General features: G+C 42.0%; 4 protein-coding genes across 4 annotated transcripts; 3 read left to right on the top strand and 1 right to left on the bottom strand.

Annotated features, from left to right (window-relative positions):
- Positions 1-1162: 1162 nt before the first annotated feature.
- Positions 1163-1654, top strand: LOC118418254 (gamma-gliadin B-like). Its single transcript, XM_035824099.1, has one exon. The coding sequence runs from the start codon at positions 1163-1165 to the stop codon at positions 1652-1654; it is 492 nt and encodes a 163-aa protein (XP_035679992.1).
- A 4670-nt stretch (positions 1655-6324) lies between these two features.
- On the top strand, positions 6325-12243 carry LOC118418253. Its single transcript, XM_035824098.1, has 3 exons — positions 6325-6552; positions 7671-7960; positions 10905-12243. The coding sequence occupies exons 1-3, from the start codon at positions 6325-6327 to the stop codon at positions 12160-12162; spliced, it is 1776 nt and encodes a 591-aa protein (XP_035679991.1). The 3' UTR covers positions 12163-12243.
- Positions 12244-12996: 753 nt separating this feature from the next.
- On the bottom strand, positions 12997-19508 carry LOC118418252. Its single transcript, XM_035824097.1, has 3 exons — positions 19280-19508; positions 16893-16972; positions 12997-16289 (listed from the first exon to the last, which is right to left on the bottom strand). Exons 1-3 carry the CDS (start codon positions 19506-19508, stop codon positions 13611-13613), a joined length of 2988 nt encoding a protein of 995 aa, XP_035679990.1. The 3' UTR covers positions 12997-13610.
- Positions 19509-20613: 1105 nt separating this feature from the next.
- LOC118418659 lies at positions 20614-26504 on the top strand. Its single transcript, XM_035824667.1, has 5 exons — positions 20614-20928; positions 21505-21578; positions 24557-24663; positions 24934-25043; positions 25811-26504. The coding sequence occupies exons 1-5, from the start codon at positions 20692-20694 to the stop codon at positions 26150-26152; spliced, it is 870 nt and encodes a 289-aa protein (XP_035680560.1). The 5' UTR covers positions 20614-20691; the 3' UTR covers positions 26153-26504.
- Positions 26505-27196: the final 692 nt, after the last annotated feature.

The raw sequence follows: 27196 nt of genomic DNA, 5'->3' as shown, positions 1-27196 counted from the left end.
GGCAAGTCTAAAACGGCCAGAAAGTTTTTAAAATCTAAAGCTAGAGAGCTATTTCTAAAAATAAAATCAGTTACTAACGGAAAATATGTCAATACCAAAGGCAAAAATCTTTTTGATAAATTTGTAAAGCCCATAGTTTTATACGGATCCGAATTAACATGTTTTGGCCACTCCTGGAAAACTATGAAACTTTTAGTGTCCGACAACATAGCTGAATCCTCTCCAAGACATACATTCTCTATTCTTCTGCAGAAACTTCAAATTGACAATGGCATTCCGATAACGATTGGAAAAAAGGCCACAGCTGATGAGCCCCACATCTGTGAAGAATGTGACCAGCCATTCAACCGGCAGACGCTTGCAGGCCAGGCACCACCGCTGGTACCGAGGGGAGTACAGTGTACCAGGTGTGAGAAGTGCTTCGACGATCACTCCAGCCTCCACAAACATGTAGACGCCATACATGTGATGTTGGAACACATTTGTAACACATGTGGACTACAGAAACACACTACTGTTCACCTGCCTGACAAATCCCATCCTTCTCATTGTGGCAATGGCTTCCCCACCATGGCGAAACTACATTACCATAAGCAGTACCATGGACCACCTATAATAGACAATGCAAATCTATTAGAGTCTTAGTAATGAAAGTCAGGCTTTTCTTTATCCTCAACTTTTCATATTTACTTCCTCAGTGCCTTTGCAAAGTGTGGCAGGTTGATCTCTTTTAATCAGTGCATATTGGTTAAAGTAAAATAAAAAGCTTAAAATTGTTTAATCTGTTCCTCCCAATGTTCTACTGGATATTTGAAACATATCATTTTAGCCGTGTTTTGGTTCAACTTTTAAAACTGACAAATTTGTTTCATATCTACAACTATGGATACCTCAATGAAGTCACTTCTTGGACTCAGACCGGGAATGACGTATACTACCAATTGCGACTGATTGAAGTGAAAGTGGTAAAATATCATTCTACAGGACTGAACGAGGCCTAGGAGAGGCAGGGTCTGATTGGTTGGCAGATGTGTGTCAAGAAGGACATTTTGCCATTAGTAGCAACTAAGGCTGCGAGGGGGGCACTCCTTGTCAATATACAGCAGATATCTCCTACCCATTGCTTCATAGACACCACAGCTCCCACAGTTGCAACTCCAAGATGTATCAAGCGTGCCAAAAAAACAGTGCCCGTGCAGCAGCAGCCACAGCTCCAACTTCAAGATGTAGCAAGCGTGCCAGAAAAACCCAGTGCCCGTGCAGCAGCAGCAGCCACAGCTCCCACACCAGCCACAGCTCCCACACCAGCCACACAGCTCCCACACCAGCCACACAGCTCCCACACCAGCCACAGCTCCCACACCAGCCACAGCACCAACTTCAGGATGTATCAAGCGTGCCAGAAAAACCAGTGCCCGTGCAGCAGCAGCCACAGCTCCCACTTCAAGATGTAGCAAGCATGCCAGAAAAACCAGTGCCCGTGCTGCAGCAGCCACAGCTCCCACACCAGCCACACAGCTCCCACACCAGCCACAGCTCCCACACCAGCCACAGCTCCTACACCAGCCACAGCACCAACTTCAGGATGTATCAAGCGTGCCAGAAAAACCAGTGCCCGTGCAGCAGCAGCCACAGCTCCCACTTCAAGATGTAGCAAGCATGCCAGAAAAACCAGTGCCCGTGCTGCAGCAGCCACAGCTCCCACACCAGCCACAGCACCAACTTCAAGATGTAGCAAGCGTGCCCAAAAAACTAGTGCCCGTGCTGCAGCAGCCGCAGAGCAGTTGGCACAGAAGAAAAAAGGAGAGCAGCAACACAGCGCAGCGTCACACGGAAATATGTACCTACAACAGAATGCAGCGTCACACGGGAACGTGTACCTACAATCGAACTCAGCATCACAGAGTGCCAGCCTTCAGACGAACTCAGCATTACAGAAAACCAGACAGCCGAGTACAAAGACTACATCCACAGGGCCCACTGACTGCTCTGAAGAGGAGAGGCAAACTCTCAACGCAGATGATGGAAATAGTTGAGTATTTGGAACGTACCTATTTTTCTGTTGTTTTTAAATTACTCCCTGATGATGGTTGATATGGCAGGAATATTGCCATACAACTGTTCCTTGGTAGGATGTTGCTTCCATGACTTGTTGAGCACAGCCCTCAGCATACGTGTGTAAGTACCATCAAGCTTGCTTGCTTGCTATGGGGGACAGAGAAGTCTGGTAGGAGAGGGTGGACTTGGTCCGGGCAAGCAGCCCGCGATGATGATGATGATGATTAAATTACTAGAAGTCCTCTGCATTGAATTCATTAATCATGCACGTGGTTTAATATTGAACATTCCTCTTTTCCTGTCAGTAGATTCCAACTCATTGCAAAACTTTTTATCACAAAATCTGGTAAATTGCAAATGGTCATAGAATCCAAAAATATTTCCAATTTCCAGTTTGTAGCTGGACACCTCTGAAAAAGCAACAAAGCAGTACATTTTTCTTAATAGCTAACATATGACATTGCAATTTACAGTCACAGTGTGATTATAACAGGACATGATGAGTATGATGTTTGTGAATGGAAAGTAAATGTATCAAATTTGTGTTCAGATGTCAAAGATAAGAAGTTGCGGTCTTGGCCATGACATTGGACCACCACACAAACAAGACCAAGAGGCTGGGGACAGATGCTGGGATCAGGTTTCTGCAGGAAAATGTTGACATTGAGTGGAAGTTTGTGACAGCTCACACAAAAGAGAGTAAGTATGGAAAGTGTTAGGAATATACAGTACTCATATTAAAAGTGTTGTTTTGCATAAGGAACTTAAAACAAAAAAAAATTAAAACAAGTGAACAAAGTGGTTTAGAAGACATTCAGCTTATGATGCAACATTGAAAAAAAAAAAGAATCAAACACCTAACGTCCCAAATAGTATTGGCATGCAACTGATCTACATATACATAAGATTTAACACTAGCAAATGTGTGTTAGTAACAAAGTCAGAAGGTTGAAAGTTGGTTGATGCGACAAATTTATATTTCAATTTCAGGCAAAGATGAGAGTAACCTGCAGGAAGAGGCCTGGGACTTCCTCAACAACACATGGCGTAAGTAACATGTTTCATGCCTGTCAGTAATGGCATTGCAGAAATGTTTGTGGTGGTTTTATGTTTGCAGTTTCCCCCCACATACCTGGATAAGGTTTTGTATTTATTTCTTGATAGGATAAAGTGATTGCATGTAACGGGAAGACAAGATAAAGGACAAATGGCTGATTTGAAGAAAGTAATAACTTAACAGTGGGGCAACCTGAAATGTTGTTGGCACAATCTGGCTTTTGCCTGGACAACCTGGTTAAAAAAGTATTTCAAACACTGCTTCTTGTTACAATGTGAGTTTTCTATAAATAAACCATCTTGCCTGTGGATGATACAAATTGTCATGTTGTTTGACTGAATTTGACATACATAAATACTGAGTATATAGCATTTGAAAGCATTAAAATTCTTTGTCCTTCTTGAATATTTGAATGTCATTGTATGTGGAATAGCTGACTCACAGATTGTATAATTTCAGACCTTGCATCAGAAAAGAATGGCTTTCCTTATGCTCAAGTGAGCAGGAGATCAGTTGTTGTGGAGGGCCTGCCGGAGGGATTTAACCTCAAACAACCAAGAGAGATGACCAAGAAGAATGTAAGACTGCTGCTGTCATGCAAGGACTGGTTCAAAGTCCGAGGCGAGTCAAAGTGGACTCCAATAAAAGGTTAAGGAAGTACATGTATTATGTTCTGTGAATAAAATGCCACAACATTCTGATTTTGTCTGAGTGCTAGTAATATTCTTCAGGCTAAAAGTGTGTCTTACATCAAAGTAGAACTTTCAGATGTCACAGAAATTGTGATATTACATTAGAATGGAACATAGCAAGAAACTACATGGCAAGGCAGCTTTAAACGTTTACATAAATGATAGGTTGATGAAATTTTATCTTTATACAGTTTCAACAACAAATGGACCATCAGCCATCACCTGGCCAGGCAGCGGCGGGACGAGGCCGGCGTGCCAATGGAAGAGTGGCCCGTAAGTTGTAATTTTTGAAAGTATAAAACATTTTGTTTAAAGTATTTTACCTGAACGATGTACGCATTTCAGCCCTGATACTAGTATTGTTATTAATTTATTTGTGCATTTATTCGAGATTGATTCATGTGTTGATGTATTAATTTATTCATGTATTGATTTATTCATGTCTTCATTCAGGACGAGGAGCGTCCAGGCCTGGACGTAGGTCTAGGGGCGGGTGGAGAAGGACAAATACATCGCCCGTGTTTCCACGTTCATCTATTATGCATAAGACACGGAAGAAGATGCTCATAATGTAGTTTTTACTTTAAATTTAATCACAATTTATTTATGTTGTCATATGACGTATTGTCCTAATGTTGATTTTTACTTATCATATTGCAATGTTACGTTTATTAATATAATCATTTTGGACGTATTCCTGTACACCAGAAGGACCTCACACCAAAACCCTTAAAGCGGGGATGGCATTCTATGGACTGCTAGATGTTGGTAAGCTCTTTATTTCATTATTCATAAATTTATGTGAGCCTATGGTCTGCATTATTTGGACATTTCTAATGTTTTCTTTTTATTGTGTATCTTCCACTGAGACCTCAGAGGGACCATTTTGTAAACCTCAAACGTATGCCTTCTGCCATTTAGAAACTGTCACTGATGTTCAGTACACCGACGACACCAGGGTGACACCCGGCCTCTCCATCTTTGGTAGCTGATTCACGACGCCAGGGAAAAAGTGTATAGGATGAGCAAAGCTAATTTGAAGAAAATGCTGCAGATTGATTGTAAGTTTGACAAACTGATTTCATTTCTTGATTATTAAAAAAAAATACTATTTTGAAATACTGTCATGCAAGCTGTACATGCCAACAACCGGAAAAAATTCATTTAGTATGAACAACACCCTGTCATGGTTTATTTCAATGCTATGTGTTTACAACTGCAACTCTGTCCTGACATTTTAGAGGATGGTGTTGATCACTTTGATGTGCTTTGTTGCTCAACTTAGATGCCAACCCTGCCCATCCACCAGTAACACAGACATGTGTTCCGGATGAAGTGCTGATGAAGATGCACCTTTTGCAAGAAGAAGACAGTCTGGCCTTTGAAGACGCACTTCACCACATACGGAACGATTTGATACCAGAAGGGTATACATATCACACATGACGGCCCCACATCCAGGAATCAGAACTGGAAATTCTGAGGTCATTAGAGCAACATACGGTTTCGAGCAAGGGTGGAGGGGCATTAGGGAGAGGACTTTACTAAGGACCTATATGTACCAGAAGTAGGCACCATTACCCACTAAGAGCACCACGACAGGGAGGACCATAATCACATTCTGAAAAGAATTGCGAACTTCTCCCCTCGCAAAGTAAGCATATCTTTTGATTGAAAAAAAAATATACATTATACGCATGGATAGAATACAAGTAACGTAGACAAGTAGGAACGGTTCAGACTTATGGGGAGGCAGTACAGCGAACGTAGGCCTTCCTTAGACATTGCACATGGATTACCAAAGAAATGACTGAGTCGCGCCGTTTAGACTTGCTGACACATAGGCTCTTACATTACTCACGCAGGAAGAAGACACTTGATATTGAAGTCGCACTTGTCAAAAAGAAACTAAGTGCACAAAAAGCTGGCTGTGTCGTCAAAGAAGGGCTAAATGCAGTCATTGCTGATGCAAATGTGTCCATGGATAAAATCAAGTCATGGGCTGAGAGAGAAAAGGATGTCATTAATACTGGAAAGCGACCCACCTCAAAAGCAGACATGTCAAAAACTGTGTAGGTGACAAAAAGTTGCTTCAGTTAAATACAGTTCAGGAATAGATACTTTCAATAATGTTGGAGAGCGATGTGGCTGTTTACCAATCTTCATTTTCGCAGTTGGACAAGCAAATGACTGAAGTTGAAAGAAGGCACAAGATAGTTGTACGTTGGTCAACGTCCAGCCACGACTTTGTTGCGATAATGAAAGAGAAAGTAGCTTCCTGGCAGCTGGCAGCCTTACCCTTCCAGTCAGCAGAGTCATTGATCAGTTTGATCAAGAGGGAAGACTGCCCTATAGTGGAGGACTTTGACAAAGGAAAGCTGCACAAGTACTGTATAGAGATAATTGATGGCAACCACCGCTTGGAGGCCCCGCGCAGAGCACTAATGGAAGCAACAAGTGTGGAAGAAAGGGCGATTTCTCCCAAGAGAGAAGTTACTCTGTAAGTGGGCCTACAAGATGACATCTGCCTCGCTGCTGGAATACAGCACGTCGCCAGCGGTCACCACCAGCACGCCACCAGCTGCCGCTGTCACAACCACCAGCTGCCGCTGTCACCACCACCAGCTGCCGCTGTCACCACCACCAGCTGCCGCTGTCACCACCACCAGCTGCCGCTGTCACCACCACCACACCGCCAGCTGCCGCTGTCACAACCACCAGCTGCCCGTCGCCACCACGCCACCAGTATATATACGCTCGAGCCGTGGCGTCATATTGTGAATAATGGCGAGTGCCGGTGATGGTTGTATCCCGGGAGCTCCAGTAAACACCGTGTTTACAGTTGAACCAAAGCTATTGCAGGACGCTCCAGAGGTTTTACTTTGCTGTGTGGACACTTACCAGTTCCCAATCCATTTCTCGGGGGTTTCGTGCATTTGAGTAGTTACACGGCGCTGACACATTGAAGTACTGGGCGACCCGCCTTCAGTGCACCAGCTGTGCTTGATGCCTGATCGAAACTTGGATAGCCTGTTCGCCGGGGTGACTTCCCCAGTGAAACTACGCTCCATTTGACGGTCTTGAAGGACTCGAGCTGGTAACTGCTGAATCTCTCCAGGATGTGTACGACGCATACTATAGCCCAGGATACGATAGAGAAATGGTAACATTGCACTTCATTCGAATTCAGGAGGAATGCCAAAAAGCACGTCAATGATTCCTTCCATCCGAATAGAGAGTCCTTCCAGTTCGTAACATCTGGACTGTTGGTACTTGCTGTAATTGAGGAAACTGGAATGGCCACCTTGAAAGAGACATGCCAGTGCACCTTGAGGTATCGAGGTGTTTGAAAAGGAAGCAAAATGTAAATACTTGAAGAATGTCATTGGCAGAGTTGTAGACAAACACATACTGCCGACATTTGACACAGATGATGTGCTGAATGATGTCATACCTGAGGGAAGAGTTGCCTGTGGCTATCCAGGCTGGACTGTTAGAAAGCACTATGCCACACAAGGTCTGTGTTGAAGAAGACATGGAGATACATGTATATGATAAAGATTGGCAGCACAGGTGCAAGAAGATTTAGTGGAAGAGGAAATGGATGTTGTTGTTGATGTACAAGCCCGAGTAGAAGAGAAGCAGCAGCCAAACAGTAAGATTGAAACGGAGAAAGGGAAGGAAGATTTCAAGTATAACTGTTCAGTGGCAAGAGAAGGATTGTTTGATCTTGTCAAACAATCGGAGACGGAAACAGTACTTCCAAAACAAACAACCATTACAAAGACCTGGCATTCCAGTACATTGCACAGCATAATTCACTTCTGACACCACGCCTTTCTGCTGCCATTCTTCACAACAAGACCATCAATGCCCATGGACTGCCTGGCAAGAATATACCAAAAGATTTTGCTATGGAAATCCTGAACAAGAAGGCGGAGGATGGTCTGACACGGTTGGGGCCAAACATGACGGGCGCAACAGTGACAAGAGAAGGAAACAGCCTCGGAGTGTTGAGTGAACCATCTGCACATTTGAGTGACATCTCCCTATACACAGCAAAAGGTAAACACACAGTTCCCGATCTCAGACATGAAACAGAACAACTGGTAGAAGAGCTGAAGATGGAGGACCCATTCGACATCATTCCTGGGTGTTGCTATGCCACTTTTCCGACATGCCCACAGTCGAGACACCACAACATTGACGGAAAAGAGCTGACATCAATTTAGCAAGTTATAGTCCAGCAGTTCCATCTATGAATCTATAGTTGTTTTATTCATATATAGAATTTATATGAATCTAAATAATTCAAGGGATAGTAACCAGTAGATGAAGATAAAATAGACATAAGTAGTTGTTAACGAGTTGTTTTCCGGCTGTTTTAAAGTTCTGATCGGCTGTTCATTATTGCTTTGATATGTTTTAGACGGTTTCGAGTTGTTTTCGGTAGATTTCAAGTTGTTTTCGGTATTAAGACCGATTTCGGGTGCATAAATCCAAATGTTAGAACGTGTCATTCCTTTTTATTGCCTACTTCCCCTACTCACACAGCACGAAAACGAATATTTAAGCCTACTTTCCGAAATACTTAAATGAAGCCTAAAGGTGGGGAAATATTTCCGCAGGGTTTACGGCATCGTAAAGACCACGGAAACTATTGTTTTACCTTTCCGCAACATTTCCGTATTCGTTAAGGTAAATTAAATACATGTGATATCTAAACATAACCTTTAAGCATTCTTATATGTGCCGTATAGATGAAACGGGTATTGCTTATGTACAGAAGTTATCTACAGGCTTTAAACCGACTATACGTTCAGATACAATCAGTTGAACTTCGCCTTTTTTCATTTTCGTAGTTCTCTAAGGTAAAAATTACATGGGAGATAATATATTTTCATTGCATTTCTGTTACATTTGATCACATTTTACATACTCTTATTAGTATAGGTCTATTAAGACCTCCTTCCCCCTATGTATAGGTGCAAAAAAGATGTCAGAACGGTATCGTTTATCTTTATTCTTGAAGAAGAGGCCTTGCTTGTACCAAATTATGAGTATTTTCCGCTCAATATACCACATGCGCCTTTCACAAAGGCAGCGGCTTGAACAATCTTTCCGATGTCATTCCGTTACGTTTGAGCTGACTTTACATAGAAGGGGGGAGGTTTAAGCAAACCTTGTTACGTTCTTACGTTTAACCTAGAAAAGCAAATGTTCTTATGTGTGAAACCTACATATAACAGATACAATCTTTCCGATGTCATTCCGTTACATTTGAGCTGACTTTACATAGAAGGGGGGAGGTTTAAGCAAACCTCCCCCCTTTTATGTATAGGTGGAAAAAAGATGTCGGAAAGGTAGCGTTAATCATTGTTTGAACAAGAGGCATTGCTTTTACCAAATTATAAGTATTTTCCGCTCAATATACCACATGCGACTTTCACTAAGGCAGCAACTTGAACTTGATAGCTCCTGCTGTGTTAGCGTGTTACGTTCTTACGTTTAACCTAGAAAAGCAAATGTTCTTATGTGTGAAACCTACATATAACAGATACAATCTTTCCGATGTCATTCCGTTACATTTGAGCTGACTTTACATAGAAGGGGGGAGGTTTAAGCAAACCTCCCCCCTTTTATGTATAGGTGGAAAAAAGATGTCGGAAAGGTAGCGTTAATCATTATTTGAACAAGAGGCATTGCTTTTACCAAATTATAAGTATTTTCCGCTCAATATACCACATGCGACTTTCACTAAGGCAGCAACTTGAACTTGATAGCTCCTGCTGTGTTAGCGTGTTACGTTCTTACGTTTAACCTAGAAAAGCAAATGTTCTTATGTGTGAAACCTACATATAACAGATACAATCTTTCCGATGTCATTCCGTTACATTTGAGCTGACTTTACATAGAAGGGGGGAGGTTTAAGCAAACCTCCCCCCTTTTATGTATAGGTGGAAAAAAGATGTCGGAAAGGTAGCGTTAATCATTATTTGAACAAGAGGCATTGCTTTTACCAAATTATAAGTATTTTCCGCTCAATATACCACATGTGACTTTCACTAAGGCAGCAACTTGAACTTGATAGCTCCTGCTGTGTTAGCGTGTTAAGTTTAACCCAGAAAGGCAAATGTTCTTATGTGTGAAATCTACATATAACAGATACAATCTTTCCGATGTCATTCCGTTTCATTTGAGCTGACTTTACATAATCATGTAATACTATACTAGTAGTGGAAAAATAAGTAGTATTTATCCCAGGATTTTCCTATGCTTTTGGCTTATATTACCAGTTCCGTTATTAGGTGTAAGACAGGCAGGCTATTCTAAGAAGATTATGAATTGTTGTTACGTACTCGATGGGCCATAAACAAGCTGTTTTCGTCAAAAGGGCCGGAAAAACACTTTTCACAGGAACCTTTCCACCGAAAATGCTTACCAATCTAATTTTTGTTAACCCTGGTAAAAACACACCTGCCTTTTTTTAAGCATTTACTTTTTATATTTCTATGTCTGCTTTCGCCTTGTCGAGAATTTTTAAATTTGCTATATAGGCAGTATTATCGTTTTTTAGCTATAGAAACTGGTTTCTCGTGCTTATCTTTGTTTCTTTTAGTTGAATTTGTCAAGACACTTAGGACGCTTGCACTTGTATGCTAAATTCAATCTTTTTGTCCTGTGTTGTGAGGCGTTGCTGGCGTTGAATTATGCTAATGAATAGAACCCGTCAGACTGGTGCCTTTCGGCAAAGCAACAAAGCCAGGACGCTGTTTATAGTAATGCTATTCATTTCATCGTGGAGACTGTATGGAGCAGATCACACAACTGTCTTCTCTCGAAGAAAAGGCCAGATGGTAAGCTTCTTTCCACTTTACTCTGAAATTAGAAACGACGGTTGCTTGAAAGTAAAAATTGTTTAATGCCGTGTTTCTGATAAAAGCTCCTTGGTTTTTCTTGATTAATAAGGCCAAAGAGCAGTTACTCAAGGAAACTGATTTTGGAAACGGCCACTCAAGATACCCGGAAGTAATCTCAGAATCTTGATTTGTATATGTACCTGAAACTAAAACGCAAACAATTTTTTTCATTATCAGGCTGAAGACACACTACGAATCGGATACTTCGTATCGCGTTGGAGCAAGCAGGGGCAAAAATGCATCCAAAGTGCCTGTTGAAGAAATCCGTGACGTCTTGCGCAGTAAATTTGGATACATCAGTCAACAAAATGCCGGCTCGATAGTCACAAAGGCATTCCCTGGATGTAAGAAAGAGCGGTCATACAACCACGGGAAATGTTACTACGGCATTCGGAAGATTACAACCGGCGAGAGTTCAGCCAGCCCGAATGGAACACTTTCTCCAACTACGAGCCAAGCCCAAGGGTGTCAGCAGGCACGGTTACATGAGCTCATGGCGGAAAACGAAACACTACGCACCAAAATCCAAGACTACAAGGCTACTCAAGTAATGTTAAGAAATAAGATTAAGATTGAACAATCACAAAAACAGATTATCATGAATGCCAGGCCACCCGTGAGACGGACAGGAACAATACCAGCCTCGTATTGTGTAGACAGAACGTTGTTAACACCCGTGCGTCACCCATTGTTAGGTAATGATATTATCCTTGGGGAGGGGACATTCGGTGAATGTAAACTGTACTCATACCGTGGATCTAATGTGGCTGTTAAACAGTTTAAGGATGTAGGACCAGAGCGTGAAATAAAACAAGACTTAGTTCACGAAGCGAAGGTTTTAATGAACATGTTTACTCATAAGTCATTGCCAGCGCTTGTTGGTGTAGCCATGGACCGACCACCTTTCCTGTTAATAACATCCTTTCATGGCTGCAATGAAACATCTGTAACTTTGTTAGAAGCGCTCTACAAAGGCTTGTCATTTGTAAATCTTATGCAGTGGAAAGATTTGTTTTGCCAGGTAGCTGCAGGGCTCAATCACATCCACAAGTGTGGCTTCCTACATTGTGATCTAAAGCTAAACAATGTTTGTGTAGAGAAGACAGATGCGTCTTATACTGCAATAATCATAGACTTTGGAAAGAGTTGTGAAATGCACAAGTCTTATGGATATCACCACCTCAGTAGACAGGAGAGGGAACAGCGTGCTGTTGATTATCCGCACATAGATCCTAGTCTATACAGGGACAGATTGAGTGTTCACTCAGTGTTGACTGACATTTATTCATTTGGAAAGATGATAGAGAAAGTTGTGCGTAAGTTAAAGACTGCTGATGGGGAGTTGGACGCTGTATATAAAGAGTGTACTCATGTCGACAAGTGCCAGCGTCTATCATTAATGCAGGCTGTGTCTGCTCTGGCACCGGGGCCCTAGTTTGTTTTGCTGCAAGTTGTAATTGGTCACTATTGACTAACAGCTGATCTATGTAAACAAACTTATACATCAGACGTACGTACACGCTATCATACTGTATATTCGTTCTTTAGCTGAATTGTTTAGAACAGTGTTCATTTCAAGTTATGACAGCACACGTCAGATTTATTGACTAAAAATAAATCATGATGGTGGTATGTTTTGTGCCACAAAGGCTGTCTTGTTACTGTAAATAAATCAAAGACTGTAGCTTCTATTGCGATGTGTATTGTCATCAATCCATGGGTGCTGCCCTAAAGGTGGGTTCACACATGCGTGTATATTCAAGTCCGTTTGAGGTGCGTATGAAGCTCTTAGTCTCTACCAGGCTCCACAGGTCGCGGGGAAAATAGTACAAATTGGACAAATATAGATACACAACATGCCAGATGAATTAGCTGACCGAGAAGTATGGTTAGCGACCAGGCTAACTCGTCCGACATGTTATCTGTCTACGTTGTCCAATTTCTATTATTTTTCCAGCGACCTGTGGGCCCTGGTGGAGGCAAATACTCCCATGCGCGCCTCATACGGACTTAAATATATACGCACGTGTGAACCCACCTTTAGATACTCTCCAAGCAGACGTTAGGCGCAAAACGTTGACTGGCTGCCAAAAATGAAAACCTGACAAAATAGAACGTCTGACATAAAATGTCTAAAATATCCAAAATAATTCTGCTTTGAGAGTAGTCGTAGCTATGTTGTGGTTCTTTTCTTGACAACTGAAGTTTATAAACACAAACAAGCAGCATCTTCAGAACGTGATATTTTATTGTGTTGCTATTTTTTATAATATAGTACATGTTGTGCTGCAGAAAAATCTTCATGTAAGTCCTTGTTCATTTTAGCATTAATACAAACTTCACAGATATATAAACAGACAGTATTTAATCACTAAAATGGTGAAGAAACAATCTTTATATTACAGTCCTTGTTCACTTTATCAGTCATTGATACCTCGGCACTACTATTTGTACAGATATATAAACAGACAGTACTTAATCGTTAACATGGTGAAGAAACAATCTTCAGATTACAGTCCTTGTTCACTTTATCAGTCATTGTTACCTTGGCACTGCTATTTCTACAGAAATACATATGGACAGTACTTAATCATTTACATCTTGAAGAACCAATTCACACATTACAGTCCTTGCTCACAGTCCATTAATCAATGCTTTGGCACTACTATTTGTACAAGGATATTTACAGACATTACTTAATTGTTTACACGGTGAAGGTTAAGGAACAATCTTCAATACAGTCATTCCCCCATGCTTCAGCATTGCTTATTTCAACAGCAGCATATACAGAGAGCGGGATGCTGCATACTATCAAGTATCATTCTAATCTCGAGCCAAAATAATACGCTGTACTACAGTAAAACTCAGTGCTTCTTCAACACTTTATAAATATGTTTTTCTGACAACAGGGCTGACAATAACCACTTTTTGTCCATCTACCTTAGTGTGTGCACACACAGTTTTACTATATATACGCTGTACAGGTACAAATGAGGCACCACCTCGACTCACAAAACCCTTTCTCCATACGGTACAACATTTCCCCTGGCCGATTTTGTCTTTCATAGGAGATACCTTGTACCATTCCACAACTGCAAATACATGGCCACTTGGCTTTCCATTAATCTCTACAGTATGTCTATAGAAACATTGAATCATTCCAGGTCTCAAGCCATTACCTATGTCAACATCACCTTCATTAGATGCCCATCGGCCCATGATACAAGCTGAGTTTCTTGACCTAGAGGCCACTTTGGAGCCAAAGAATTCTTGTCCTACCTGGCAAGTGTTATATTTTCTCACCGTTTCAGCCATATTTGAAATGCTATCTTCAGGATACATTGAGGAATATGCACTAGCAAGAGAACGCTTCTCATCTCTTGATAAGGACACTCTTGTGAAATTGATGGGTAGTTGAATCGTCTCAGGGTCTTCAGACCAATCAATATCTGACACATTGAGAGTGGTAGCCATCGTCTGGAGATCAATTTCAACAGCGGGTGAAATATCTGAATTACTGCTCTTGGAGTAAAATTTTGCAAATAGTACGCCAAATTTCTCCCATAGATCTGTTGGTAAAGGGATGGAATGAGCAAACCCGCTTACAAGAAATTTTCTCATCAATTGGATTTCAATTCCACGATTGTTGGTACACTCTGAACCAAGAATGCCATTATACCGCTCGAAGCTAAAAAGCCAAAAACCATACACTGGCCCATAATCAAGAACACATTGCTTTAGGTGGCAGTGAAGATGCATGTTGGGAGTGACGAAAGAGTTTCCAAACAAATTTGAATGTTCAACTTTTTTGCCAAAGGTCACAAACGCAGCATCAGCATAGTTTATTTCGCTTTCCCTCACAACAGGCTGACATATCTTTTTGCATGCCAGCACAAACATTTGCCAACAATCCATATGCTCTTTTGGAAGGAGACCATCCAGACAATAGCTTGAATAGTAAAGCGTCCAATTTTTCCACTCCTCAGCAGTAAATGCACCAAAATTAGATGAAATTCCTGTTGGAATTCGTCCCATACCTGGAGGCACAACAACAGTTTCAATGCGTTTACTTACTTCAACTAAATCAGCCTTCGTCAAGATCTCCCGATCTACCCAGGTCTTAAACATACGTTTAGCTGTTCCCAAAAAAAGGTTGTGGAGAGGATCAATTACACAAAATCTAACAGCCTGATAATAAGGTAACTCTAAAAGAGGAGTGTACCGAGTGCCAAACTGTTTCTCAAGTCTAAGTCTCTCTGCATTGTTCGTACACCTATTGATTACCTGAGCCTGCCGTCTGTGTTCTGTATCAGTCCTCAAGGGCCAGGTGTCCCGTTCAAAACCAGAGTAGTCGGCTTTATTATCAACTCGTTTGAATTCCTTTTTACATTTTGAACAGCCTAATTTGGCTGCATGACCCAAAAAGCCACACAATTTCCTTGCAGCAGGTATGTCAGCAGCACAGCACAAAAGTGCAGCTCGGAATTTCAATGGAAAGCATGGAGACATGTGCGTGGTGAAGGACACACCTTGCTCCCAGAGGAACTTCAACTCTGTCACAATAGGGTCTAAAAATGTACTTAGTGACTTAGGCTCATTCGCAAGGGCAGGAATAACCCCAACTAACATGACATTTTCCAATCTAAACCTCTCTGACCGCGGCAGATTCATTACAGTGACATATATTACACCTACAGAATAATCATTTCTACGCTTGAATGGCTGAAACCAGTCAACATTCATCATGAGTGCATAGTTGCGTGGAACAGAGAGGAAATCCTTTCCGTTCCATTGTTGAAAATCTTTCCAAACCTTTCCTTCAAAGACATCACCATACAGTCCCATATGTGACACATTTCGGTCTCTCCAGGCTTCACACTTCTCTTCAAAACCCTCTTTCTTCACCAAAGATTCAAGTGATTCAATGATACTCTTGAAACAGTACACTTTCAGTGGGTAATAAACCCGTCTCCTAGAAACCGTAGTAATGATTTCCCTGGATATGATGGTATTGCATTTTATGTTTCTTTTTCTAACTTTCCTACTGTTATCACAACGTCTGGGTCTCTCAACTCCATTAACAACTTCGTACAGTTTATCCATAGGATATAACTTACAGCACTTAGGGTTGGGGCACACACAGTACTTGGTAAAATTATCTCTGTCAATACTCAAAACTTTACATGTCAAATATAACGAGGACAAACCCTGCAGGCAGCTAGAATCTACTCCCAAACTCTCTAAGACAGGAAATAAAAATGACATCAGGTGCTCCAACCCATTGTTACTGACATGATAGTGGGCCTGCCATATGACTAAAAATGTCAGCAGCCAGGTTACCACGGTGATGACTGGGTCACTTCTTGCTTCTTTGGTGACCGGCTCAGTCGAGTCATTCACGGCAGCGGTGTGCAGGTCCCGCAGTAGCTGTTCCTCACCTTCACTGCCTTCCCAGATCTCTTCCTCTGAGTCAGACTCAGAGGGTGCTTCACTTTCTTCTGCGCCATCTTCTGTCACTGAATCGTCACTCTCGAGGTCGCTCTGTGAGGACCCACTCTCATCCTACAAACAACAGATGCCAAGGGTGGCGTTATTAATGGTAAATCATTTTCAACCAAAATGCTAAACGTTATAATAAATAATTAAATTTCTCTTGCAAGTCCTTGCCCAAGGTTTAATACCAAGTGACCATAGGTAACATAATGATAGTCTGTGACATAATTATGTTTAATGTTGGTTGTGTTGTTTTCTGTGGTGTGTGACCCCGTCCCCTTCTGGGGTCGACTAGTGATTGAGGGAGTGAGCATACAGAACATATCACATCGTCTTATACCAAAACCTTAAAAGCTAACATACCTATTACTGCCAAATGTAAAACACAATTCTGTACGCATCAAAAGCAAAATCAGCGTCTCAAATCAAAAGACCGACACCAAATAAAAACAACCACACAGCTTCACAATGGATACCTGAAACAGCTGCAACTGTGAACAGCTGACGACACGGTAGTGGTCAGTTTTACCAGACCTCTACTATCTCCGCAACCCAACTTTTGCTTGGAGAATAGCTAGACAGCTAGTAATAGAGATCTCCTCTACTTTCAAAGCATCAAAATCCCTGTAGTTTGTGCTTATTATAATCAGCTTATAAGTATAAACAACTTACCAAACTTTCTGAAGTACTGCTGGATTCCTGGTCAGTGTCAGGGCGGTCCAGATCAATCGGTGGGCACTCTGAGCTGGGCTCTGTGCAGAATAAAATAGAATATATGATGACGTTGTCTGCATTTGGAGAACATGGACTACAGCAATTCCTCAGTAAACAAATTGAATGCATAAATTTAACAATCACATCTTCATGACAAGCTGTAACAATCCAGGAACTTTGATTTACAAAAAAGACTTGTCCAAGTACTAGTACCTCCATCTACCATGAGAAAAATTTCAGGGTTTCAACCAAACAATACTTGGAAAACCTATCAAATTGTGAAAATAACTTCACAGGTCTACTTTAATTGTAATTGTTAGGTATAATCACTAAGACACACCTACAAACAAATAAAACAAACAAAAAATGGCACTGTGGCCAGGATACAATGTGTGAACGACAAATTAGAGTGCCCGCACTGTTGTGGTACACTTCGAACCGCGGTCAATGGATCACCGTGAGGTAAATTGGGGGAGGGCGTTTGACGCAACGATTACTTAGTAATTTCAGGTCAGTTTAATTGTCAGATAAACTCCCAAGACCCACAATTTTGGTGTTTTGTACAGTTTATGCCTCTTGTCTAAAACTATTAGTATTAAATTTGCATGATGATTGTTAAGTTGAACGTAAGAGGCACCACTGTTCAATGACCTTGCTTGCTAAAATTCCTTTGTGACACAAAAATTGGTTACTAGTATTGAACACGTGTTTAATCCAGACGACAGCTCTGTACATTAAGTAAACAGACATGCCTCACTTTTGCATATTGAGACAATTAAAAATTAATCCGAAGTTGTGAACTTGTGGGTATGCCGAAGTTACGCCACCTTCCGGTTTACATATGAGGAAGGCGCTGAAAATTTCATTTCATTTCATTTCATTTATTTGGAATGCTACAATGCATGACACGTGACAGCCAGGCAGCGGAGCTGGTAACGGCTGTCACTAGTACATACAAATACAAATCATTACAATAAACAATTCATTCGACTGAATATCAGACTATACAACAGCAATACATAATACATCATAAAGTAGCAGTAATTTTACAAGGAACAAAATACATCATCATTATACTCAATATACATACCATTATCATCATCATCAGTATAAACACCAATAAGCGAGAAAAAGATCGAGAAAAGATGGAACGATTGGAAAGGGTTTAGAATTTTACAAGTTAGTGATTAGATAAAAGGTGGTTTCTGCATTTGGCCTTGAATATTCTGATGGTGGTAATTTAAAAAAAAAAAAAAAAAACTAAGAAAAAACTTGTGACTTGAAAGAAAGTGTAGCATTGTACTATGATTATTGCCAACACAGATGAGCTTCCGTGATAGGAAGTAAAGTTACATATTTATTAATATCATTTTATTTTATAAAAAACATTATGTACCTGATGAATGTTACTTGACTGAAGATGGTATGCAGGTATAACGTTAATACAAGTTAATATAACGTTTACATATTAGTCAGGTACATCTTGTTTTTTTCACAGACACAAATACAGGAGTCATGACAACAACTCAAAGGCCAAATTAACCCTCGCATTTTGAACATGATTGGCAAAAGTTGGGGAGGGAGTTACACATCACATACACACTATCTTGTGAGGCCACGACCCATGGGGTACCCAAAGCCTCCCCCTCCCCACCTTGGCTGTGCTCAACGTTACGTATTGAAAACGACTGCTTTTTACCTTCTAACTGTTTTGCTGCGCGGATAGTAGTACCAGCACATCTTTTGCGAATAGATTATCCAAAATACACGTCCTACCATATCAGATGGCATTGGATACAGGAGATTCATTGGCGTAAACACAGAAAAATTTTACCACTACGCGATCGTGTATCTCAAATATCCCACTGAGGTAACACTAGCGTCATATTGAAGACTACAGGATTCGAATTTCATACATGTGTCTAAAGGTTCTACATCGAATCTGCTGCTAAGAATAACTCGCTTGATTTGGCAGGTACATCAATATTAAATGACATATGATCTAATAACGTCTAAACCAGACGGCGTCAACTTGAAGCCAATAAAACGCACAATATGTTTAAACTCATTTTTAATAATGAACTCAGCCGTTCGTTTCAAGCTTATATTTCTCTTGTACACATGACTACATTTTTTAAGTCACTCGGCGAATGATACGGGAAATTCCCTTCACTAAAAAAAATAAATAAAAAATATGAAGTCTTCGTGCTAGCCGGTAGCATTGGAAGAAGTCATCATTTTTCTAACGTTAGGATACTCTATCCACTGAGAGGAAAGAACAGGGGCTATTAGTATGTCGGGAAACGCCATAATCATTACCCAAGTTGGAATGATATTCAACTTACCACTAGAAGTAGTAGTATCACTGTCAGAATCACTGTTGACGTTGCCGAGTGGGTCTGGCACTGCCCTGGCGCGGCTCTGCATATGGTGCTTTCTCATCGCATTTTCTTGTCTCCATTCTCTAGTTGCTTTGTTGTAGTACTTCTGTCTGTGGATGAAGAAAGTACGTTTGCGTACGTTCTGATTGCAGTGGCCACAAAACCATGTCGTAGTGGGGGTAGTGGGATCCATGCTCAGTTTGCCCAAGGGGGGTTTGCCTATGTGTGAATAGGAGAAAAACGATAAGGTCACCGCTTAGCCTAGAGTTCTAAATGGCGAGTCGCCTTACATTTTTTATACAGGTAACTTAAAATCGAACGGAAATATCCTTCGTTTAAAAGTATATGTATCACTCTACACGCTACTTGATAAGCCTTGAAATGTCACTAGGAAATGTACCCTATTCACCTTGACCTGTGCTTTGTTAGAAAGCAAAAACGTACAATAAAGGTCTTCATTCATTCATCATACTTTCTTTGGCAGCCAGTCATAATATATAATAAGTCATAATATATACAATACGTAAATAGTCCAAACAGCTAGTTAAACGGAATTTTACTATGGTATAAGGAAAACTCATTGAATCTTCATCCAAGAATATAAATCTCGGCAAAACTTTCCATTTAGTACATCAACAGATAAAAGTTTTATAATTCATACCTGTGAGTGTGACGATCACTGAGACTCCCTCTGCCTAGCAATGCGTTTCCGCCGTCTCCGCATACTAGGCGCATGTAGTAGACTCTCTTTATATAACGTCATTGGTTTGTCGTTTGCTTTGAAGTGTGGCGGCAAAAATGTTACATCCTTTTCTCATGAATTTCGCTTTGTTATAACTTGTAAAAACTCCTTGCTAAAATGTCGGCAAAATGTTACATCCTTTTCTTATGAATTACACTTTGTTATAACGTGCAAAAACTCCATTAAAAAAGTCGGCGAAAATTTTTCATCCTTTTCTTATGAATTATATTTTGTTCAGAGTGAAAAAAATAATGCATAGACGTCGCCAGAATGTCTACCACCTAACATAGCAGACAATAATCTTGTGTTTTACCCGCACTCAGATGCACCGACGAAAGGTGTCAAAATCAGCTTCCGCCCTCGTGCTAAATAAACAAACAACGAACTCCTTTCCTGGTCTGTTTCGCGCTTTCATTGTGCTTTATCCTGCAACATGAATTTGGTAAGTGATGCATTGTTTTCATGCAAATCCGTAAAAGTGAACTTGCAACTAAGCAAAGTCATGTGATAGGGCGGTATCCAATAAGAGAAAAGACTACCATTTTCAAATCGCAGACAGAAGTGAACCGTCATTCTGACAGCGTCTATTTTGAAGACAAGTAAGTCAACGGTCGACTCTCTTCGCATCTAAACCATGGCAGACAATCCAATGGAGCGTGGACAGCAGGAAAACATGGCCCTGATTCTTCAGGCGGTGATGAAAAAGTTGGAAGACCAGTCCAAACTGATCCAAAATCTCCAGGGTCAGCGTCTGCAAGAAGCCGCGGCAGGCCCGTCTAACAGCAGCCGGCCGGAGAGCGGAGATGGGCGCGTCCCCCGCGGCACCAAACGCCGACGGAGGACTGCGTCAAAAGTGCCACACAAATGCAGGGTAAGCACATCTTTTACTGCGTGATTCTTGGTCTGAACCGCTTCTAATGCCAAATGCCACTTATAGTAGCTATAAAATGCTGCTTGTCTGGTAGTGACTTCGTTTTTTATAATGTGTCAAGTCATAGCACACAAAAGTTACCAGCCTGGGTACCATTCTCCGCGGTCGGCTTTGGGGTGCTTTTCCCGGCACCGACCTGCTTCTGTTAGCCTGTCTGATTAGCTGCCCTTTGAGATTTCGCCGATAGAGCTTGTAGCCGGCCTTTTGAGTTTACCGCGCCCGCGTCGGGGCGCGACTTATAAACCCAACCCCGTAAGAACTCCACCGGCCTGTACCAATGAACTGTACTGGCGACCACCCCTACACCGCCGAGCGCCTCGATGGTATGGTACCCAGGCTAAAAAGTTACGTGTTGACTGCAATGTTACAAATTAAACTAAAAGCTACTGAAACAAGGGCTGTGTTTGTCTCTCGATATGTTACATATGAGTGAAATGTGTTGTTCAGCTCTCTTTTAGCAAATAACTCAAGAACATGTTACCAAATTTAATTTGCCTTTTCAATTCAACATTTTAGGATGATGTGCGGAAAATGTACCGAGTCTTGGTGGATGGCCAGAACGATTTTGATGGGTTTGACTTGACTGAAAGGTATGGGATGCGTCCAATTTGTTGTAAATCTAACTTTATAGGGCTAGCGTGCCTGAAAATTATTATGCTGCATGTATTTGAGTGCCAGTCGGGATCGGGTAGCTAGGACAGTTTGTTCGGTGGCCCAAGACAGTCAGGCCCGCCGAGCTCCTATTAACGCCTTGGGGAGTTTAAGTCCGAGAGGTAGCGATACCTCCGTAGAGCTTAAAGTCCCCGGAGCGCTAATGTGAGATCGGCGGGCCGACTGCCTTGCAACCCCGAACAAAACTCGCTAGCTACCCGATCCTGTCTGGCACCCAGGGAATGCCAATCTCTGCTTCGAGAGTAAGCCCAGTTCTAGTCTAGATGCCAGAGGCCCTGTACAGACTAGCTCCTCGGCTCCAGGGTCAACATGCTCCCATGAAATTCTGCCATATGTCCGAGTTTAAATAGACCCTTGCGTTAACTAAGCTAGCCTCCTTCACCGGCATCTCTGGGGGTCGATTCGCGGGCATTTTTCCGAGGAGCCGGCCTGGGCAGGCCCTGGAATCATTTTGGCATCCAAAACTAGCCTGGCCTGGGAGCCAGACTTTTGGCCAGGGCTGGCAGAGAATCTGTCCGGCAGCCAAGGCAGGTTTTCCCGAGGACCCCATATAAGCACTCCGGGGGTGTCAAATAAGGCTACTGACTTTACAAGCCCCCTCCCTACCATTTACATTTCCCCGCCGTATATCGTATGCTATCTGGGTACTGTATCTCTAGTGTCCAAGCAGATGTTGGATGCAATGTGACCCCCTAGTCTGGGAAAAAGACTGCTAGAGTATGCGCTCGGCAGCCAAGGCTATCCTTGCCGAGACCTGAGATAAGCACCCCGGGGGTGACTTGCAGAGAATACTAGTACTAGTAGCCTGGAATCCAGTCAATATTCGTGGCTTTGTCCGAACGTGGCTAGTTTAGACTCTCTACGGGCAAATGAAGCTCTCTGCCACCGGGGTAAACGTTTCGTTGCCCCGGTAAGATTTTCACGATGGAACTGTTGCCCGATGAGAGTTTGATAATTGTTGTTTGATAGGCAGACAATTACTCCCATTAGGCCCTACCGCCGCGTGAAAATCCGAACGGGTGAAAACGCTTACCTCGGCGGTAGAGAACTGCATTTGCCCGTAGAGAGTCTAAACTACTAAGCTACGTTCGGACCAAGCCACGAATGTAGACTGGATTCCAGAGTCTGCAAAGTCACCTCCCCTGCTTATCTAAGGTCTGGACAAGAGGTGCCCTGGCTGTCGAGCACATCCTCTAGCAGTTTTCCCAGACAAGGTGGTATCATTGCCTTTCAATATCTGCTTTGACACTGGATAAACTTTGCCCAGATATACGACGGGGAAATTGTGAATAAAGGGGGGGGGGGGTATAAAGTCAGTAGAAGGCGGGCAAAGTCTCCCTGTATGACACCTCACCGTAGTGCTTATCTGAGGTCCTCGGGAAGACATACCATGGCTGCCGGAGCCTGGGTTATTAATTTTTAAAGCTAAGACCCATCCGAGCACAAATAGACGATATGACACGAGTCCAAGACGTTGAACATGCTAAGGTATCCCTGCAAAGTAGGCTATGGTTTCTGTACCTCTTTGTTACAAACGGAATTTATGCAAGGTACTATTATTCTTTAAACGTCCCGAAATTTATGCAAGGTTAGTACATGTACTAGTATTCTGATCAGCGAAGGAACAATCTGCAAAATGCGCGCGAAAAACAAGTAATTAGCCTGTCAGAGTGCAGGTCATTCTAATCTCGAAGCAGATCCTACGATGGCATACGATGGCATAAGATAGTACTAAACTGGCCAAGGAGTGTAGTCAGCTAAGAGGTGTGTATTTGCCATTGTTGAATAGAAACGCTCCTCCCCGTTTCTGTGCGGCCGGCAGGTCCTAATCTCCAACCAGATCCACGGTGCGCAATGTATAGTATCAAACTTACCGGTGCCCGTTTGACTCCCTTAGCCGGCTATACTCCCTGGCCAGCTTTGATACTATCTTATGGCACCGTAGTATCTGCTTGGAGATTAGGCAGGTCCCCGGTAGCAAAACACACTCTTTATATATGCTACCGTAGGATCTGCTTGGGGATTAAGTCATTCGAGGTGAACCAACCAGAGCCCAAAACAAGCGGATATTAATGACAAAATGGCACCCACTCCTACTTTTACCATTTTGAATTACCGCGGCGGTGAACTGTTTGTACAGTATTAGTATTCAATCTCCAAGTTTATTTAAAGATCCTGGAAAAATTCGCGGCACGATGTTAAAGGTCTACTGCGCAGTTTTTTGCGCTCAAATTTGAAATATTCTAGAACTAAGAAATCTCAGATTTACAACTACTTTTTGACGCTTTTGTGTCATTATTTCACGTTTGCAACGTAGAGAATTAGCCTACAAACATTTCGTCCTACGCGCGCTGTAACTTGTTGACCCCCCCTAGTTAGGCACTGGTGAGAATTCAAACAAGAAGTTATCATCCACGGTTATTGGTCGGGAATCTCCGGTGAGTTCCGGGTGCGTGAAAGGTCACGGTGAACCACGTGACCAATCTCCGGGTAGACTCGGGCAGACTCGGGACTACTCGGATTTTGTCGGCGAAGAAACAAAATGGCTGAAACCCAGCGCGGGCGTGCAGATTCCCAGGTTTTCAAACGCGCTCGCACGGAGAAAATATCGACTCCTTACATGCCTTGAATAGTGTTCCGTATTGTGGTAGGCTTGATTCAACTAACTATATAAAGAAATGGCCGTAAAATGGATTTTTTTTGTTTTCAGTTTGAAGCGCAAATAACTGCGTAGACCTCCTTACTTTAAGGAATCTTAACATGCTGAGATAGCTTAGGTATACTTATGTCATTCCCAGGAATACGAATATATGTATATTGTTATCCCCAACATCAAAGTTTGATCGATGAATATAGTCTAAAGAATCGCAAAATAACATGTTACTTTTTGTTTCAGTGTGAGTTCACCCACCAACGACAGCGTCATCACAGCCCTGCGGGCCGAGGTGGTCAAGGACTACGGCGGGGCGGAGAAATGCCCCTTCTCTCCCAAGGAAATGAGAGGTGAATGTTTGATTATTTGAACTATTGTTTAGACTATCGTTTAGCATGTGTGGCATGAATCAGACTACATTTCAAAACATTTGGTTTCTGTAAGGTCGAACTATGTAGTTTTTGAAGGTTTGCTAAGGTACAACTTGGATTTAATACATCAAAGTCTTCTCTACAATGTATATTTGCAATTGATTAAGTTTTATAATGTTGGGCAACTTGCTGTAGCTTTTGACAATATCTATTGGTTGTGACAATGTTGGCTCTATTGATTCTTTTTAGACGCTGCGGTACGGTACTTTCGGTCCCAGCGGGACGACAAGGTGCGGCGAGAAAAGGGAAAGATGACAGCACACAGGGCTTCCATTAGGAAGCGACAGCGTCTCGTGCAGGTAAACATTATAAATTCGACACATTACTTATTCTAAGTAGATCTATACGATTATATTGCAAACCGTAACTCATTGTTGCAACTTTGATACTTTGAATGATGTGTCATCAGCAATATTTCGCAACTGGATTCGTCATCTATTATCATAATACCGCCACGTTTACGACGATTTCTCTAGCCATACTGATTGAACATGTTGCTGTTATAGCTTACCCTTGCCACTTCTTCTGTGTAACTTTTCTGCCACTCTTGGCCTGCTAAAAGCGTAATATTGTAATTGTATTACGCCGCGGAATTACACGGAGAACGAGCGCGTGGTTGGGAGGGGGTAAAAATACCGCCAGGAAGAAACGCGGCACAATTAACTGTCGCTATGTACTTTTATACATCCTCTGCTGTTCCTTCCTTTTCTCTTAGTAAATGCATAAAACATAAACCTGCATGAGCATACAAAATGTCATGAGAAAACGGACGTATACTGTCAAGAATTTTCATTTAACTTTTGTCCGTCACAACCGCTATAAATCTGGCAATGAATGTGACAGTGTGTTCGTCCCACGACGAGCTGCCTGTCCCGAAAAAGATACTGAAAACTTTTGGCCTTGTTGTCTTCGAATGCATTGTTATCGATGCTTTGTAAATGATGTATTGAAGTGTGCATACCTCAGAAATAATTATTGTTGCATGTAGGGTTACAAGACTTACTGCCGGTATTATGCCAATGCATGTTACATATCAGTAGGTAACAATAGAACCATGTTGTTACAGAAAGTGGAGCGCAGGAGCCGCGCCCTGGAGAAGGCACAGGACTGGACGGAGAAAAGCAAGAAGAGGGTGGAGGAGTTCCTACATGAAGATTTCATGTCGTCTGAGTCCAGTGGAGAAGAGGACCAGGAGGGATACACCGTCCGCCGCCTCGCCTGGGAGTCGAAGTCTCTCAGGAAGCTGAAAGACTCCCTGGATGAGGTTTGCCCACAGAGGGGTGTTGTACGGGTTGAATCGACAGTGCTGTCTAATAGGGACAAACCCGAAGGCACCCCCGCGTGGGCAATCACGCGGAGGCGGCAGGCGGACAGGGGTCCCAACCTGGACGACAGTCTGACCGAGTGACTGTAGGCACGCTTATGGACCGTGACGTTAGGTTTAGAGTCAGTGTTAAGGGTTAAGGTTAGGGTTAATGATGTCGCTATGTCAGTAATGTTAAATAGGCCTAGGGTGGGAGCACACTGTAGTGGTTCAAGTGTAGTGAAGTAACGTATACATGTAGCTTGGATAGTATTGCAATGATGTAGCAATGTAGTAATGCGTGTTTAAGTTGTAAAATGTGGGAAGGAATATCAATGTAATGGTGTCATGTTTTTTTAAAGTTAATTTTCGCATACTTTCTCACAATTACAGTTGAGTGACTTATCATGTTGAGTGACTATTATGTTTCCAAAAATACATTTTTTTTCTAAACGCATACCTGTTTCTGTTGTCTTCATATTTACATATACCGGTCTCTTAAGGTTAGAAACGTTGACATTTAAGTTGACATTCATGACAGGTTAAGTAAACGTAAATGATGATCTTAGACCACGTAATGGTCATTTAAAGATTCGCAATGATGACATATAAGCCATTCATGGCTCGTTAATTCACCGTAAAGGATAAACTAAGACCACGTTAAGCTAGTGTAAAAGGTTCGTAAAGTTGATATTTAAGTCATCCACGGAACGGAAATTTATTGTAAAGATGACGTTGATAGCACGTTAAGCTCGATGAAAGGATACGGAACGACCACGGAAAGTTCTTGCTTTAAGTGCCCTTTCAGTCTGCGTGAACGGAACATAAACGTAGGGAAAATGGTTCGTAAAGTTGATATTTAAGTCATTCACGGAACGGAAACTTATTGTAAAGATGACGTTGATAGCACGTTAAGCTCGATAAAAGGATACGGAACGACCACGGAAAGTTGTTGCTTTAAGTAACCTTTCAGTCTGCGTGAACGGAACATAAACGTAGGGGAAAAGGTTCTTAAAGTTGATATTTAAGTCATTCACGGAACGGAAACTTATTGTAAAGATGACGTTGATAGCACGTTAAGCTCGATAAAAGGATACGGAACGACCACGGAAAGTTCTTGCTTTAAGTGCCCTTTCAGTCTGCGTGAAC

Source organism: Branchiostoma floridae, chromosome 6 (genome assembly GCF_000003815.2).
Source record: "Branchiostoma floridae strain S238N-H82 chromosome 6, Bfl_VNyyK, whole genome shotgun sequence".
NCBI classification, from domain to species: Eukaryota; Metazoa; Chordata; class Leptocardii; order Amphioxiformes; family Branchiostomatidae; genus Branchiostoma; species Branchiostoma floridae.
Note: the sequence above shows the minus strand (reverse complement) of the source record. Positions and strands in the feature narration are given on the sequence as shown.

What these genes read in the sequence shown, in the direction of transcription:
- LOC118418254 (XM_035824099.1), top strand. Translation starts at nt 1,163, where the DNA reads ATGTATCAAGCGTGCCAAAAAAACAGTGCCCGTGCAGCAGCAGCCACA.
- LOC118418253 (XM_035824098.1), top strand. Translation starts at nt 6,325, where the DNA reads ATGACATCTGCCTCGCTGCTGGAATACAGCACGTCGCCAGCGGTCACC. An exon ending in CCGTCGCCACCACGCCACCA is followed by an intron (nt 6,553 to 7,670) that starts GTATATATACGC and finishes CTTCACAACAAG; the next exon opens with ACCATCAATGCCCATGGACT. An exon ending in CCATTCGACATCATTCCTGG is followed by an intron (nt 7,961 to 10,904) that starts GTGTTGCTATGC and finishes TTTCATTATCAG; the next exon opens with GCTGAAGACACACTACGAAT.
- LOC118418252 (XM_035824097.1), bottom strand. Translation starts at nt 19,508, where the DNA reads ATGGATCCCACTACCCCCACTACGACATGGTTTTGTGGCCACTGCAAT. An exon ending in TGATACTACTACTTCTAGTG is followed by an intron (nt 16,973 to 19,279) that starts GTAAGTTGAATA and finishes TATTCTGCACAG; the next exon opens with AGCCCAGCTCAGAGTGCCCA. An exon ending in GCAGTACTTCAGAAAGTTTG is followed by an intron (nt 16,290 to 16,892) that starts GTAAGTTGTTTA and finishes TGTTGTTTGTAG; the next exon opens with GATGAGAGTGGGTCCTCACA.
- LOC118418659 (XM_035824667.1), top strand. Translation starts at nt 20,692, where the DNA reads ATGGCAGACAATCCAATGGAGCGTGGACAGCAGGAAAACATGGCCCTG. An exon ending in CTCTCCCAAGGAAATGAGAG is followed by an intron (nt 24,664 to 24,933) that starts GTGAATGTTTGA and finishes GATTCTTTTTAG; the next exon opens with ACGCTGCGGTACGGTACTTT. An exon ending in AGCGACAGCGTCTCGTGCAG is followed by an intron (nt 25,044 to 25,810) that starts GTAAACATTATA and finishes ATGTTGTTACAG; the next exon opens with AAAGTGGAGCGCAGGAGCCG.